At 28.4% G+C, this 14,955-nt stretch overlaps 1 protein-coding gene across 5 annotated transcripts in view; it reads right to left on the reverse strand.

The window, feature by feature from the left end:
• The window catches only part of LOC123260754 (small conductance calcium-activated potassium channel protein), a 230,617-nt gene that overhangs the window by 65,155 nt on the left and 150,507 nt on the right, over positions 1-14,955 (reverse strand). For all 5 annotated transcript variants that reach the window (XM_044722044.1, XM_044722045.1, XM_044722047.1 and 2 more), the window contains one exon: positions 13,143-13,238. In XM_044722044.1, coding sequence (XP_044577979.1) covers positions 13,143-13,238 — 96 coding nt within the window. The remainder of the gene's footprint in view (positions 1-13,142; positions 13,239-14,955) is intronic.

The following is a 14,955-nucleotide window of genomic DNA, read 5'->3' on the forward strand; positions in this document are numbered from 1 at the left end:
ACACACACACACACACACACACACACACACACACACACACACACACACACACACACACACACACACATAAATACGGACATCACCGCGGAAACATTCGGGGAGTCTTCCTAGGACCTCAAAACGTCAACATCCGTTGAAAAATCGATTTTCGAAAAACGGGGTAAAACCAATAACTTCCCGATTTTTGAAAATTTTCAATTTTCTTAGCGGAAAGTTAAAAAAGAAAAAATTTTTAATATGTCGCCATTTTTTTTAAATTCAAATTTTCAAAATCCCCTACGTGCAACGATAACCACATGCATGCACATTACAACGCTGTTTCGTTATTTTGTTTTAGATAATCCGTTTTTGAGTTAGAGATCGCACCGTGGGGGGGGGGGGGGGATTTTTTTGGTCCTCCACAAAAATCCTAATAACTTTGTAACAAAATGATATTTTTTAATAAAAATTTAGGGGAATAATCTTTAATGTATACTTTATAAAATAAAAAAAACCCGATCCCCAAATTCCTTTATTATCCCGGTCAAAAAAATTCACCTATTTTTTTGAACCTCACAGTGGCTATCCCCCTTAAAGAAAAAAAATGACGTTATGGATGGATTTTTTTTTCAAATTATCGTGTTTCCGGAGTTTCACAATCTAATTGACAGTAATGATTTTATTTTCCAGTTCTATTACATCAAATTAAATTTGAAAACTACAAATTTTGGCTCTACTAAATTATTTGTATAATGATATGCAAATTTTTGTAGTTTCGTGAACTAATAAAAGTATAACAATAAAAATAGTTATAAAGAAAAAACGAAAGCAATTTTATGATATAGAAGGACTCGCTAATGTTTCAAATAATTTGGACAGTTTTTATAATTCTTTATACATTCTTATACCTCGATTTTTTTAAGATTAATTTTTCAATTGGTTTAGAAATGAAATTTTTTGTTTTTAAAAAAAAGTCATGATTTATTTGTCATGAGGTCTCAAAACTTTAATAATTTCAAATTTCTCCTTGTTAGTCTGACAGATTTTCAACTTGTAATAACAATATGTCGGTGCATAGAGTAAAAACCGAAAAAAATTTTCGTATAAATTACTCGAACTATTTCTCCGCCATTCAGGAACCGCTGTTACTATTTTTTTCTTTCCGTACAGTTTCAATCGGCGAGTAGATTTATTGGAAGAATCTCCATGCTAAACTGAATTTAAACTTTTTTATGACTAATATAAATTTTATTCAATTACAATAATTTTGGCGATAAAATTTCTAGTTTTAGTTTTTTTTACAACGAATTGCTAAACTAAATACTTCCATGGAAGCTTCCAAAGTGATTTCTAAAGTATGTATGAAATAAAGTTTTGCATACTCGGAATTTTTAATTAGCTTCATCGGAAATTATTCTACGAAATTATGACCGAAGTAATATACTTAATGGTAGCTTTTATTTTATTCCATTTTAATATAGTGGCGTCTCGGTATAATGAAGTCGGAAATGAAAGTAGCTTATAAATTACTTTGTTTTATTTTCTGTCTAAAAGTTTTTAATTTGTCAATGGTTTTTATAAAACCTTGACGTTTATCAACTTAACTATATTTTTCACAAAACTTCTATAACTTTTTGAGCCAAGTCATCTTTTTATCAGCCAGTGGATTATTTCACTCCAAGTTTTGTTCTTTATGAAGAACTATGATTCAAGTTTTTATTTATTTTTTTTTTTTTTCAACTGGTAATGCATTAAAAGATTGTGCAATACGATAAAACAATCAATATCAAATATTTCTTTTCTTCCATAATTAATTAGATAAAAAAGTTTTCTTCTATAATTGATAAATTATGAAAGAAGTAAAATTAAAACTTTTCTCCTTCGTTCAATTTGTTCCTTCAAATTATACGAAAATTCAACAAGATTATAATTTTTTATAAAATTTAATCTAAAAAGCTATGATTTAAAATAATAAAGAAAAATTTTTCATTCATAATTGTTGTTGTACAAGTAATAAAAATAAATTATAAAAAATTCATCATGATTAATTGATAATTTTGTTTGTAAATTTTTTGACATCAATTAAGAATGATGTATGAACAAAAAAAAATCTTCATTTGGTGAGTAAAAATTCTAGTTACTGTAAAATTGCGGAAAGACAACTACCATTAAATACATTGAAAATGAGAGAGATAAGCATAAAGCGAATTTAAAAACGAACATTTTAGTATAATTCAACAAACCATTAAAAAAGTTTACATTCAATCTGCATATTAACTTGGTAAGTAAAATGTGAACTACTTTTGGAGAGAAATATTCTGATCATAATTTATTTTAATAATAATATTAAAAAACCTCGATGATTATAAAAGCAATCAACAGTAAGCTTCTTTTTCGAACGCTGATGTAAAACTACTTGATTGAAGAGAAAAATGTTATTTGATCCCATTTTAATAGTAAACCCATTTTATAGTTACTTGGAATGATTTTGACTGAAATTTATTAACTATTATAATTACAGGTGACGATATTTACCATCACGATAATAATAGTTACAATTTCGTGTATTTAAAAACTTTAATTCTATTTTCAATTATTTTTATTTTTTTCTTCTTTAACTTATTCATCCACAGATTCGGTAGAATCTGGTGCCAAGTTCCGTTCAAATCCGTTGTAAACAGAGCGCCAGACTACCGACTATGTTTACTGTAAGCAGAACGGTATTTTGAGGTTGCAAAATTTTATTTAATTCTACGGTACTTCTTGTTCCTAAATTTTATATTATAACAGTAATTCATGCTTTATTTTACTGATATTAATTAATTATATTCAATTATAATAATTAGTCTACTTGAAATTATTAAATTTTATCAGCACAAACTATAGCAAGCTCAAAAATTTCGATCCTGACTTTTTTTCTATGTAAAAAGTGACATGCCACAGACTAAATATTTCGAGAATGCATGGTAATCTTCCAATAGATAGGAAACTACAGTTAAAAAAATAAATTTCACAGCTTGCATCTACACCTGCAATTATTTTTACATAAACTGTAGCTTCAAGGGGATAGTTTGTTATAAAAAATGCAGCCAACGCGAGATTTAAGTTGGTACCAATTGTAAATTTTTATTATAATTACAAAAAATACTAAAATCCGAACAAAAACAGTTTCACTGTAAAAAAAATCGCGCCAAGTCCACGTTCATAAAACTATTAAGAAAAAAAAATTTCTTATTTCTTTACAAAAAGATATAAAATAAAAAAATTTAAAAATCCAAGTAACCGATATGATTGTATTTGATTTTCGGAAATTAAAAAAAATTTTATTGTAAATTTAAAAATTAAAAAAAAATTTTGGAACGTACTTGGTGTGCGTCATTGTGTATTTCAATTTTTTAAAAGTCCTAGTAAATAGATTTTACGAATTTCATTAAAAGTAAAATATTTTGCAACCACGCACACTAAATACGTTCCAAAATTTTTTTTGTTTTTTTTAATTTTTTTATTTTATATCTTTTTGTAAAGAAATAAGAAATTTTTTTTTCTCAATAGTCTTATGAACGTGGACTTGGCGCGATTTTTTTTACAGTGAAACTGTTTTTGTTCGGATTAAACCTCTTTTATGATTTGTTTATTTAATAGGTAATTTTAAAGACTGAAATTGATAATTTATGAAGGTTGCATTTGTGAATAATGATTCAATCAAAATAAAATTTCTATAATAACTCGTTAGCGTGCTTCATCTACAAACTTCTAAAATCAGGTCAACCAAAGTTCCTTAGAAGTCTCTTCGTTGAAGAATCCACAGATATTAGAAGATCGGAAAGAATTGCTGCTAAATAAATCAATGTGTCTTTTAAAATGCCAAACTTCTCAACTACTACTTTTGAACATTCCTTCGTAGTTTCTGCGATCCGAATTTGGAGGGAATTACCATTTGAAGTCACGAATTCACTTAGCTTAAATTCTTTTAAAACTAGTACTTTTGAATTCTTCATGAAACGTGAACGAGATAATGAATCTTAATTTCAAACTTTTAAAGAAGACAATGAATCCTAATTTTCAAACCTTTGATATTCATTTACACATTTCTGTTACATTAGTTTATCGTTCTAGATCATCTCAGATTATCATCTTCTATAATTTGTATAATTTGTGCCACTGAGTTTAATTAACTCTTAAATTTTTAATGCTCAATTTTTATACTCAAATTTATTTTTTTTCTTGTATTTGTCATAATTGTATTCCAAAGTAAAGTAAAGAAAAACGATCAATTCTTAATATCTAATATTTTCGAAATTTTATATTTTCATTAGTCATACGTGTACTTTTATTGTAATTCTTTTTGTATACTTTTGCCATCTTGCTATACTGCCTTGGCATTGAAATTAAATAATAAATAAATAAATAAATAAATAAATAATAACCTTTGCAAACTGACAACTTCAGTCTTTAAAGTATTTTAAGAAGTTAACAAATCATAAAATACATTTAATAAAAACAATGTGAGATAAAAAAAATAATAATTACAAATTTTTAGTTTTTTCCGTATAAAATTCTTAGATGGTAAATTTTTTATGCTTACCTTTTTTTTTTTATTTTTTAGATTTGTGAGTAAATGTCATTAATTCGAACTGAAAATTGAAACAATAAAATTTTTAATAGAATATTTTCTTGAATAATTTTTTTTTTCAGGGTATGATTTTCTAATTACTTTTTTTTGAAGTAAACTTTTCTACTAAAAATAATCTTTAAACTCAAAGTAGTTGAGTACTTGTGATAAAAATATGGATCATAATAAAAGTTAAGTTAATCAAAAGAAAGAAACAAGATAAAAAAAAGAAAGTCCTTTGATAGCATCGAAAAGCGATATTTGATCTCAGAATAATTTTTATTCCTGATGGAAAAAAAGCAGTAGGAGTATAAAAGTCCGATAATGATGGGTACAAGAAACATGACGAGGAATGTATTCACAGATTCGGTAGAATCTGGCGCCAAGTTCCGTTCAAATCCGTTGTCAACGGAGCGCCAGACTACCGACTGTGTTTACTGTAAGCAGAACGGTATTTTGAGGTTGCAAAATTTTATTTAATTCTACGGTACTTTTTTTTCCTAAATTGTATATTATAACAGTAATTCATACTTTATTTTACTGTTATTAATTAATTATATTCACTTATAACAATTAATCTACTTAAAATTACTAAATTTAATCAGCACAAACTATAGCAACGCAAAAATTTCGATCCTGACTTTTTTTCGATGGGCAAAGTGATCTGTCACAGACTAAATAATTCGAGTGTGCATAGTAATCCTTCATTAGATGGGAAACTACAGTTAAAAAAAGATACCATTATCCTGTAATTGCGTCATTGTGTATTTCAATTTTTTTAAAGTCTAGTAAATAAATTTTACGAATTTCATTAAAAGTAAAATATTTTGCAACCGCGCACACTAAATACGTTACAAAATTTTTTTTTAATTTTTAAATTTACAACAAAATTTTTTTTAATTTCCGAAAATCATAAACAATTATATCGGTTACTTGGATTTTTTTATTTTTTTATTTTATATCTTTTTGTAAAGAAAAAAACAAATTTTTTTTTCTTAATAGTCTTATGAACGTGGGCTTGGCGCAATTTTTTACAGTGAAACTGTTTTTGTTCAGATTATTAACAGGAAAAAGAAGCTCCAACTGCGACGCCGTCTTATGAAAATAAGGGGACGGTCATAGAGTGAGAGTCTCGAAAATTTGCTGTCTACATACAAAGTAGATACGTGCGTTAAGCTCGGAAGAATGATATGATAAAACAAGACACAAGGGTAGCGATGGGGCAGGATCGAGAGGCAGCTACTAGCTAACGCGTGATGACGTGACCTTCTATATTTCATATAGCTCGAAGTATAAAAAAAACGTTGAAGTAAAATGTCACATCCATCAGCACACACTCTCACTGTCCTCATATTTCCATTACTGATTTACACTGATGGCATTGCTGATAAAAGTTTAACACCTGGTTTACCGAATTTTTCGTTCGTAAAATATCCGCAATCCATCTGTGATCAAATGATACGAAGATCCCAAGAGAGAGATGAAATTCTGGGGTGAAAACATTTTACATGCGTAGGTTGATATGTACGCGAATTTAAAATAAAATTACTGAATGTTATTTATATTTATATTTTATACCGATGGGAGATCAAAACTTTTTTTATGTAATTTGTACCTTCGATCATTTTTACAATCGGTAAATGTTTGCAGAACGCAAAAGCTTCGAGCGTTACAATTGTGAATAACAGAAAGTGCGTGAGTGGAAATTTGATCATATCAATTTATTTTGGACTAGTTATTTTCTTATTTTATATTTTTGGGGGAAATTTCTTGAAAATCGGGTCTGAGTTTGCTTCCAGCAGACACACTTTGTATAATACAATCATTTGTTTGGTGTAAGGAAACACTGATTTACATTTAAATCTGGGAGATGGACCGGATGATTCTATTCTCAAAGGGTAGAGGTAAAAAGTTAAAAGGTTTCGGAAATCTGAAAGTTCACGCCTCAAATATGAATTTGTTATTCAATTATTTGAGAACTGAAAAATAATATTGTTAATAAGCCGTCAATTGGATTTAAGTGATTAAAATGAATTTTAAAGTTGAATAGACTGTTAAAGTAGTTGAGTCATGCGAGCAAAATTTTAAGAAACTTTCTAAATCTATACTAATAAATGGAGAGCTGGTTTTTTGTCCGATTATACTGCGAAAACTACTGAACCGATCGGAATAATACTTATCCCATAAGATGCAGCGTGTTTCAGAGAAGGTTTTAGTATATGATATGGTGGTGATTACTTATCCGGAACCTATATTTTTTTGACTTAGAAATAATGAATTTTTATTGTAACTAAATTTATTCTATTCGATTGTCATTTGTTTAAAATAAATTTTTTAATTCTATTGGTTATGTTTATACAGAGTGTCCCAGAAGTAACGGACGCCATTGTAGCATCTGAAAAACAAAATAATTCTGAGACGAAAAGTCCTTAGCCATTTTTTAATCAGACGCATAGATAATTAATTATTAATTAAAATAACGTCCTTTTATGCGTTAGAGAGAGAGAGCACTAGTGTCAAGTCAAGTGCGTTCCAACGAAGACGCTTGCACGTGTGAATGTGTAAGTAAATATGTGTGACTACGTTAGCTATAGAAACTAGTTAGTTATACAGTTAGTTGTGTCTTTGTTTGGCACATACTTTACTGGACACTGGCGCTCTCTCTCTAACAAATAAAGAGGCGTTATTTTTAATTAATAATTAATTATCTATGCGGTTAATTGAAAAATGGCTAAGAACTTTTCGTCTCAGAATTATTTTTTTCATCAGATGCTATAATGGCGTCCGTGACTTTTTGGACACTCTGTATACTAGGCAGATTTCTTCACTTATGATACCTGCAATTTCTTTAATTGAGGGCCAGTTTTTCAATCCAGGATAAAATTTTATCCAAGATAAAAGTACTGCCAATATAATAAAAAAATAAATAATTTAGCGACGTGATATTGATCTCAGTTAGTTCTCCATGAATTTGGTCATTTATTTAAATAAAAAATAAATATATCATAAAAATAATTATAACCCTCTTATTGTGTCATTTAAATTATTTTAAATTAATTAACACAATTACAAATTAATAATAGATATGTCAAACCCAAGATATGAGCTCAAAGAGCTCAAAAATATAGAACAGCGACCATTTTGAGCTCAAAATAACACATAATTTGTAATTTGAAGCTCGAAGAGCTCGATAACGTTACAAGTGCAATTTCAAGCGCTTAGATATAGAATTAGTGGGAAGTTGCAGGGATCATCCGTTTTCCTAATTTTTTGTTTTATTTATTGACAATCAGCACGTTGTCACAGTTGGAAATTAATATTTCTGTGACATGCGACTAATGTTTATTTATTTTAATTAAAAATAAGTGGCTGAATTCAGGGAGAACTACTCGTACGCAATTCACTGTGCTGAATTATTTATTTTTATTATTAGATTGGCAGTACTTTTATCCCGGATAAAATTTTATCTCGGATTGAAAAACTGGCCCTGAAACTTTCAATGCTCATTACAAATTTTTTTTTTTTCATGTCAATTATTATTAATTTTTGTAAGAAATACACGGGAATGTTATAATGATTGCACATTGAAAGTTACAATTAATATTAGCTAGAATAATTACATGGATAAAAGGTGCATGCCAATTCGATAGAATTGGGAATCTGTGCAAGTCAAAACAATACTCTAATCAAATTTCAAGTCTAGATCTAAAAATGCAATTCTATAAAGCGATCAGTGGAGCGGGCGAGTAACAGCTAGTAATAAATCTATACTAATAAATGAAGAGCCGGTTTTTTCGTCCGGTTATACTGCGAAAACTACTGAACCAATCGGAATAATACTTATACCATAAGATGCAGCGTGTTTCGGAGAAGGTTTTAGTATATGATAAGTTGGTGATTACTTATCCGAAACCTATATTTTTTTGACTTAGAAATAATGAATTTTTATTGTAACTAAATTTATTCTATTCGATTGTCATTTGTTTAAATAAATTTTTTAATTCTATTGGTTATGTTTACATACACGGAAAGAACAATAACCAACTGCACATACTCGTATAGTATACTCCGTGATATCTATACCGAAAAAAAATTTCAGACTATAGTCAATATCCTTCAAAGTATACTAAACTATTTTTGGACTGTACTCAGTGAAGTCTCTGATTTAATCGATTAATTTTTCTGGTTATATCGCGTAAAATTTCACGGGATATAATCTGAAAAATTATTTCATGTAAATTAAATTATACTTGGTTGAAATTTGGATTATGCCCACGGTGACTCCGCCAATTTTTTTTCTAGCGCCTGCGTACTTAGTATTGTCATATCTATTATGTATTTTAAATATTAGGTTAGTCAAATATTGTTTTAAATAATTATTACATACATTAAATACATTTAAGGAGCATTAAAGCACAATTTTTCCGATAATTTGGGGTTAAAAAATTTTTTTTTCTTTTCTTAGACTCTTCGAACTTAAAAATGTTAGGCTAAGAAAAACATATTTTTACATATCAAAATATATAAATAGTCACACACTCATATAATTCACTGATTATATTTTAATTAATGTCCAATATGCTGATTGACTATAACTCAAAAATTATAAACAGCACTTTACGCGCAGGCGCTAGAAAAAAAAATGGCGGAGTCACCGTGGGCATAATCCAAATTTCAACCGAGTATAATTTAATTTCCACAAAATAATTTTTCAGATTATATCCCATGAAATTTTACGCGATATAACCAGAAAAATTAATCGATTAAATCGAAGACTTCACTAAGTACAGTCCAAAAATTTAGTATACTTTGAAGGATATTGACTATAGTCTGAAATTTTTTTTCACTATAGATATCACGGAGTATACTATACGAGTATGTGCAGTTGGTTATTGTTCTTTCCGTGTACCAGGCAGATTTCTTCACTTATGAGACCTGCAATTTTTTTAACTGAAACTTTCAATGCTCATTACAGTTTTTTTTTTTTCATGTCAATTGTTATTAATTTTTGTAGTTTATAATATAAGTAATGAAATGCATAATGCACATGCTGTTAAAATTTGGAGAAGATTTACGACGTCTAACCGAAGATAATTTCAATTGAAAATGATATTTTTACACAGGCGGTATGGGAAAAGAGAGTGAAAACCGCGAAGTTTTATTATTTTTGTATTGAAAAAATTTTAAGAATTTCACGAAAAATTGATATTACTTAGATTAATACATATTTAATTACCCTAAAAAATTCTGGAATTCCCTACCACATAGTTTTTGAGAAATCATTGATAAACTAGTAAAGTAAACAAATAAAGTCATACGTGGAAGTAAGTGAGCAATAGTCCGTAAGAGAGGCGACACTAGCGAATGAAAAAGACAGCAGTAGCATAAACTATAGGTTGGGAAAGAACTACCTTAAATGAAACTTCTCGAAAACTGATAAAAACTCTGACATAAAACTGTCACATAGTTTGTAGCTTGATGTAATAAATAAATAAATGAATAATAATAATAATAATTGATTTATAATAAACTATCGAGATATTTCTTTAAAGTTTGAAAACAAAAGTCATTTTGAGGCGTGCAATAAATTTTAATATATTTTAGTAGCATTTTTCTCATAAAAAAATCAAATAATAACAATATAGAAGAAAGTTTTAAAAATGATAATACCTGTCTTAATATTCAGGTATAAATAAATAAATAACTGTTGTACAAAATTGATGAAAAACGATTCATGCATAACGATTCAAAGTAATGAACCAATTTTTCAATGAACTTTTGCACCTATCTATTTCATCGACCCAAGGATATTGATTAATAAATTATGAATTCAGCTTTGTTGAGTATCAGAAGAGAATGGAGCAAATTCATGAATAATAGACCACAATTTAAAAAAAAAATTCCTGACAAAATAAGCAAGTTTTTTACAAAATTTTCAACGCAGTAATTATGAAGAAATAATACCTCTATTCTCAAAATTAATTAACTGTTAAGAAGAGCATTTAATCCTAACACTTCGCTACCTCGCTAATGATAAAAAATTTAAATATTTGCAGAGTTCATAACAAAGTAAAAGATATGAATATGGAATTCTTTTGGAATAATGAACGACTAAAAGTGACCAGATAACACATCGCACGGCGTATTAATATATCCTACAACAAATTTCAAATATTTAACATTCACTAGCGGAGTTTAAACATAACACGAAATTTTTCACTGCATAATGAATGAATAATTTGATATTTAAATAAAAGAATGTTAGACAGTTATTTTATTCAGAAGATAGGAGTGTTGTAGCTCGGAGTTATAAGAAAGAAACTTCAAATAAAAAAAAGATAAAGTTATCAAGTTTCTTTCGTTAGAATCGTGATACGGAACAGGAACAGAGATACAAATAAAAGAAATGAGAATAACTTTGAGCATAAAAAGCAACGAATGTCTACAATCTCTATTTTTCATTTTATCCTCTGCTCTCACATTGATGTATTTAACTTTCAAAGTGTAACAACACCTCTTTTATGCGATACGAAACTCTCACCTACTGACATTCATATTTCAAATGCTTTCAATCATTCATTTTGTTGCTTTTCAATATTTCAAAAGTTATGCTGATACATTGTTTGATGATCAGTGAACACAAATTTTCAATCGAGTCCTCGACCACATTACAAATGTCATGCACTTTACTTGTAAATATTTTATGATGCACACTGAGAAAAAAAAGTACTACTCTTGAAAAAATTTTCCTGTCACAAGAATATATATTTTTGATAGTTTGAAAGAATATATTTTCTTGTCTCAAGAATTGATCGAATTAATCGAATTATTAGTAGATTTCATAAAAATCTAACTATTGCAGCCGTCCTCATGGCGCAACTTTTGAAAAATTTAGCTATTTCTGACTCAGTTTGTCGAGCCGAGTCAGAAAATGTAGTTCGTTCAGCACGATAGCGTTTTCAATTTACAACCGATTCTTCTCAAACTTAACATGCTTTATCTATCCATAAAGACCAAGGTTAAGTTCAAAGATGAGCTTAATCGGGCGAGTAATTTAAAAATGACAGGATTTTGAAATTTTATATACGTGACTGAATAAAGTAGTCAGTACTTGTCTCGGATAGCTTAACTGGTAGAGCCCTTGGCGCGTAACCGAGAGATCTGGGTTCGATTCCCAGTCTGGGCTGTCTGATTATTTTTTGCAATTACGGAAAAATTCCCACTGAGTAGGTCCCCCTTTCCCCTATCCGTTCTTTCCCAACTCCCTTAAAATTTGCTTTGATATGGATTTTGAAAATCGTAAAAATTTATGTTTTTACCACTTCAACTTGGTGTCATTACTGAACTAGACAAGTTATTGGAATCCGATAAGTTGTATTGTAAAGCTCTTTTATTAAGCTTTAATATACACACCTCAGAAGTGGTAATTGCCTTAATATTACTCCTTTTAGAGTTCGTTTAATGAAACAGTTTTACTATTGCAGCCGTTTTAGAATTATTGGCTGTATCATAGCATAAACATGATGTAGATTCAATAATCACGATATTGATCAGTCTTTCGTGTAATGTGTTCGGGTAGGTTGTCAGTAAATATGTCACAAATTAGTTCTAAATATTGTTTTCTTCAATTAAAATTTCATCCAGTTTCAAAATTCTGATGAACTTGGAAATTGTTGTTCCTAAGCAGTTACTTAAAATTTGGACATTGATAATTAAAATCTCATAATCTTCAAAATCATTTGACAAATATTTGAGAAACTATTTCATTACAAGATAAGTTTTTCAACAAAATTAGTTCTGAGTAGGTTTAAATTGTTTTTAATCAATGAATTAAGTTATGCGTTATTAGTACCGATATTATTTTATTAAAAATTAATTTTCTTTATTTCAGAAATCTACTTCCATTTCGGCTACCGAATGACTTTTTTTTTTGTTTAATTCAAGTGAACCTATTCGTTTGTTAATCTATCAAAATTAATGCCAATATTTAATTATCATCATAGATATTGATATTCTTTTGTCAAAAAACCAAAATTTATTTTAAACGATTCTTGACCCAAGAAATTTTTTTCTGGACAAAAATTTTTTTTTTCTCAGGGCATAATGCCGAGGATATCAAATTTTCCTGATCATTTATCGTACCATTTAATTTGGAAAATCAATTTTTTGAAACACAAATAAACGCTTCAATTACGTGGATTGTAATTCAATTAATTTACTATAAAAATTAAAATTAAGAATAAAATTCATGAGAATTTTTATAAAAAGTTTGATCTCTTTTACGATTTTTAGTATCTGTAATTTTTTATTCAAAATTTACACTTGAAATTTTTCAAGTATAATATTGAACTTTTTGAATTTTAATGTTTACCCTCTGCAAGTTTCAACTAAAACACTTTAACGGCGGAACAAACAGAGGTTGAACAAACGCACTATAGTATGAGTAGTTTTTATTTCTCAAGTTTAACTTGCATGAGATGACAAATTAAGAATAACACAGAAGTGAAATGGACAAATACTAATATGAAATGTATGAATAATGTCAACTCACCTGGACTTCTAAGGCATGGTAAGCAAATATGAGGCCAAGCAGTATCACAGTAGACACAGTGATTAGGGTTTTGAGTGCAGTCGAGTAAAACGAGGCCTGAAACACAAACAGTTAATTTGTTTAAGTAATACTTCATTAACCAAATAACCTTAAGCTTGTAGTCACAAGTCATAATTAGATTAAATTGCTTTAGTTGGACTAAATTAACAACAAGGTACATTCTGTTGTTTTCACGTGCATATTTGATGAAGCAAAAATTTTATTATTTTTTTGGTGGTTTCACGATCTTATGAAAAATTTTCTGTAAAGTTAAAAATTTCAAGTTTCATCAAATGTTGGGAATTTTTTTAATAAGGACTAAATAAATTCTGTTGTTTTCATATAAATATTTGGTGAAAGAAAAATTTTATAAGTTTTTTGATAGTTTCAAAAAAATGTTATTTTAATTTTCCACTGTAAAAAGTTTTATCAAATTTTGGGAATATTTTGTGAGCTAAATTGACAAATAATTAAATTTTTTTTTAGCACATTTGGAAAATAAATTTTTTTATGCTTTCCAGATCTGCTAAAAAATTTTTGGAATTTTTTTTTAAGACTAAATTAAAAACAAAGAAAATTCTGTTAATTTTTTTTCATATAAATATTTGATGAAGAAAATATTTCGTGCATTTTTTATGGTTTCAAAATTATTTATAAAATTTTCTATTAAAGTATGAATCGTTTAAAGTTTTATAAAATTTGGGAATTTTGTCTTCAAAGATAATTTGACTTAAATGCAATAGTCGGAGTATTTTAAAAACGATTTCAGCCGAAGTTGAAGGAAAAATGTGTTGAAAAGTGTCAGAGGACATTACATGTGACGTGTTACATGTAACATTGTCGGTGTCGAATTACGTGAGAATTGAAGATTGCCCTCTGGATATCAATTTAAATATCAATAGGGAAACTGTCTGCAAGGCAGTTTGATACACAGATAAGTTAAAATGCAAGATTCCTCCAAGTGAGAGAGAGTTGCCAGGACAACTAAAAGTTTATAACTGCGCATGTCAGATTCGACCAGCTGATACATTGGTCACGCCCTTTTTAAATTGACAATAACAAACTTATAACTTTTGTTTTTATTCAGATCATTTTTCATACTTCCCATCACTCATTATCCCGAGGTTGAGGACCACACGCCTTACCGCTCATTACCGAATTTTCTTCCCAAGGTTCCATTTTTTATCGCTACAATTTGCCTTTCTAACAAAATTTATTTTTTTCTATTTTCATTATATATTATTATTATTTCTAATTAATTGTAATTTTAAAAATTTCTAAATACGCATTTTGTAATTTTTAAACGAGTAAAAACTATTTTTTCTATTTTTATTCAATAGTTCAATTCTATTTAATAATAAAAATTAAATTCTTCTCGGAGTGAATTTCACTCCGGATTTACTCTGAAATAACTCTGCATTCACTCCGAAAATTTTATACAGTGTAGTATAAAACTTGAATGATTATTATTATTATTATTATTATTATTATTATTATTGTTATTATTGCCTGTTACAGAATTTTCCTGTTGCTACCACATGATTTTTCCATGTTGTAGCACCTATTTTTTTCCGTGTTCTTAAATTTTTATTGTTGATATAGAAACTGGGCCAAGGGTTGCTTTTCTAAGGGGTATACATCAATGTTGATAAAGTACCAGGATGCGCCTGTGCAATTCACCGTGACAAGAATAATTGGCTCACTGAATTATCCCGGAAAATACTTACAAAAATTAACCTCATGTTTCACAAATTTTTATTAGTTATTTAACCTG

This window comes from Cotesia glomerata, linkage group LG3 (genome assembly GCF_020080835.1).
Source record: "Cotesia glomerata isolate CgM1 linkage group LG3, MPM_Cglom_v2.3, whole genome shotgun sequence".
Taxonomy (NCBI): domain Eukaryota; kingdom Metazoa; phylum Arthropoda; class Insecta; order Hymenoptera; family Braconidae; genus Cotesia; species Cotesia glomerata.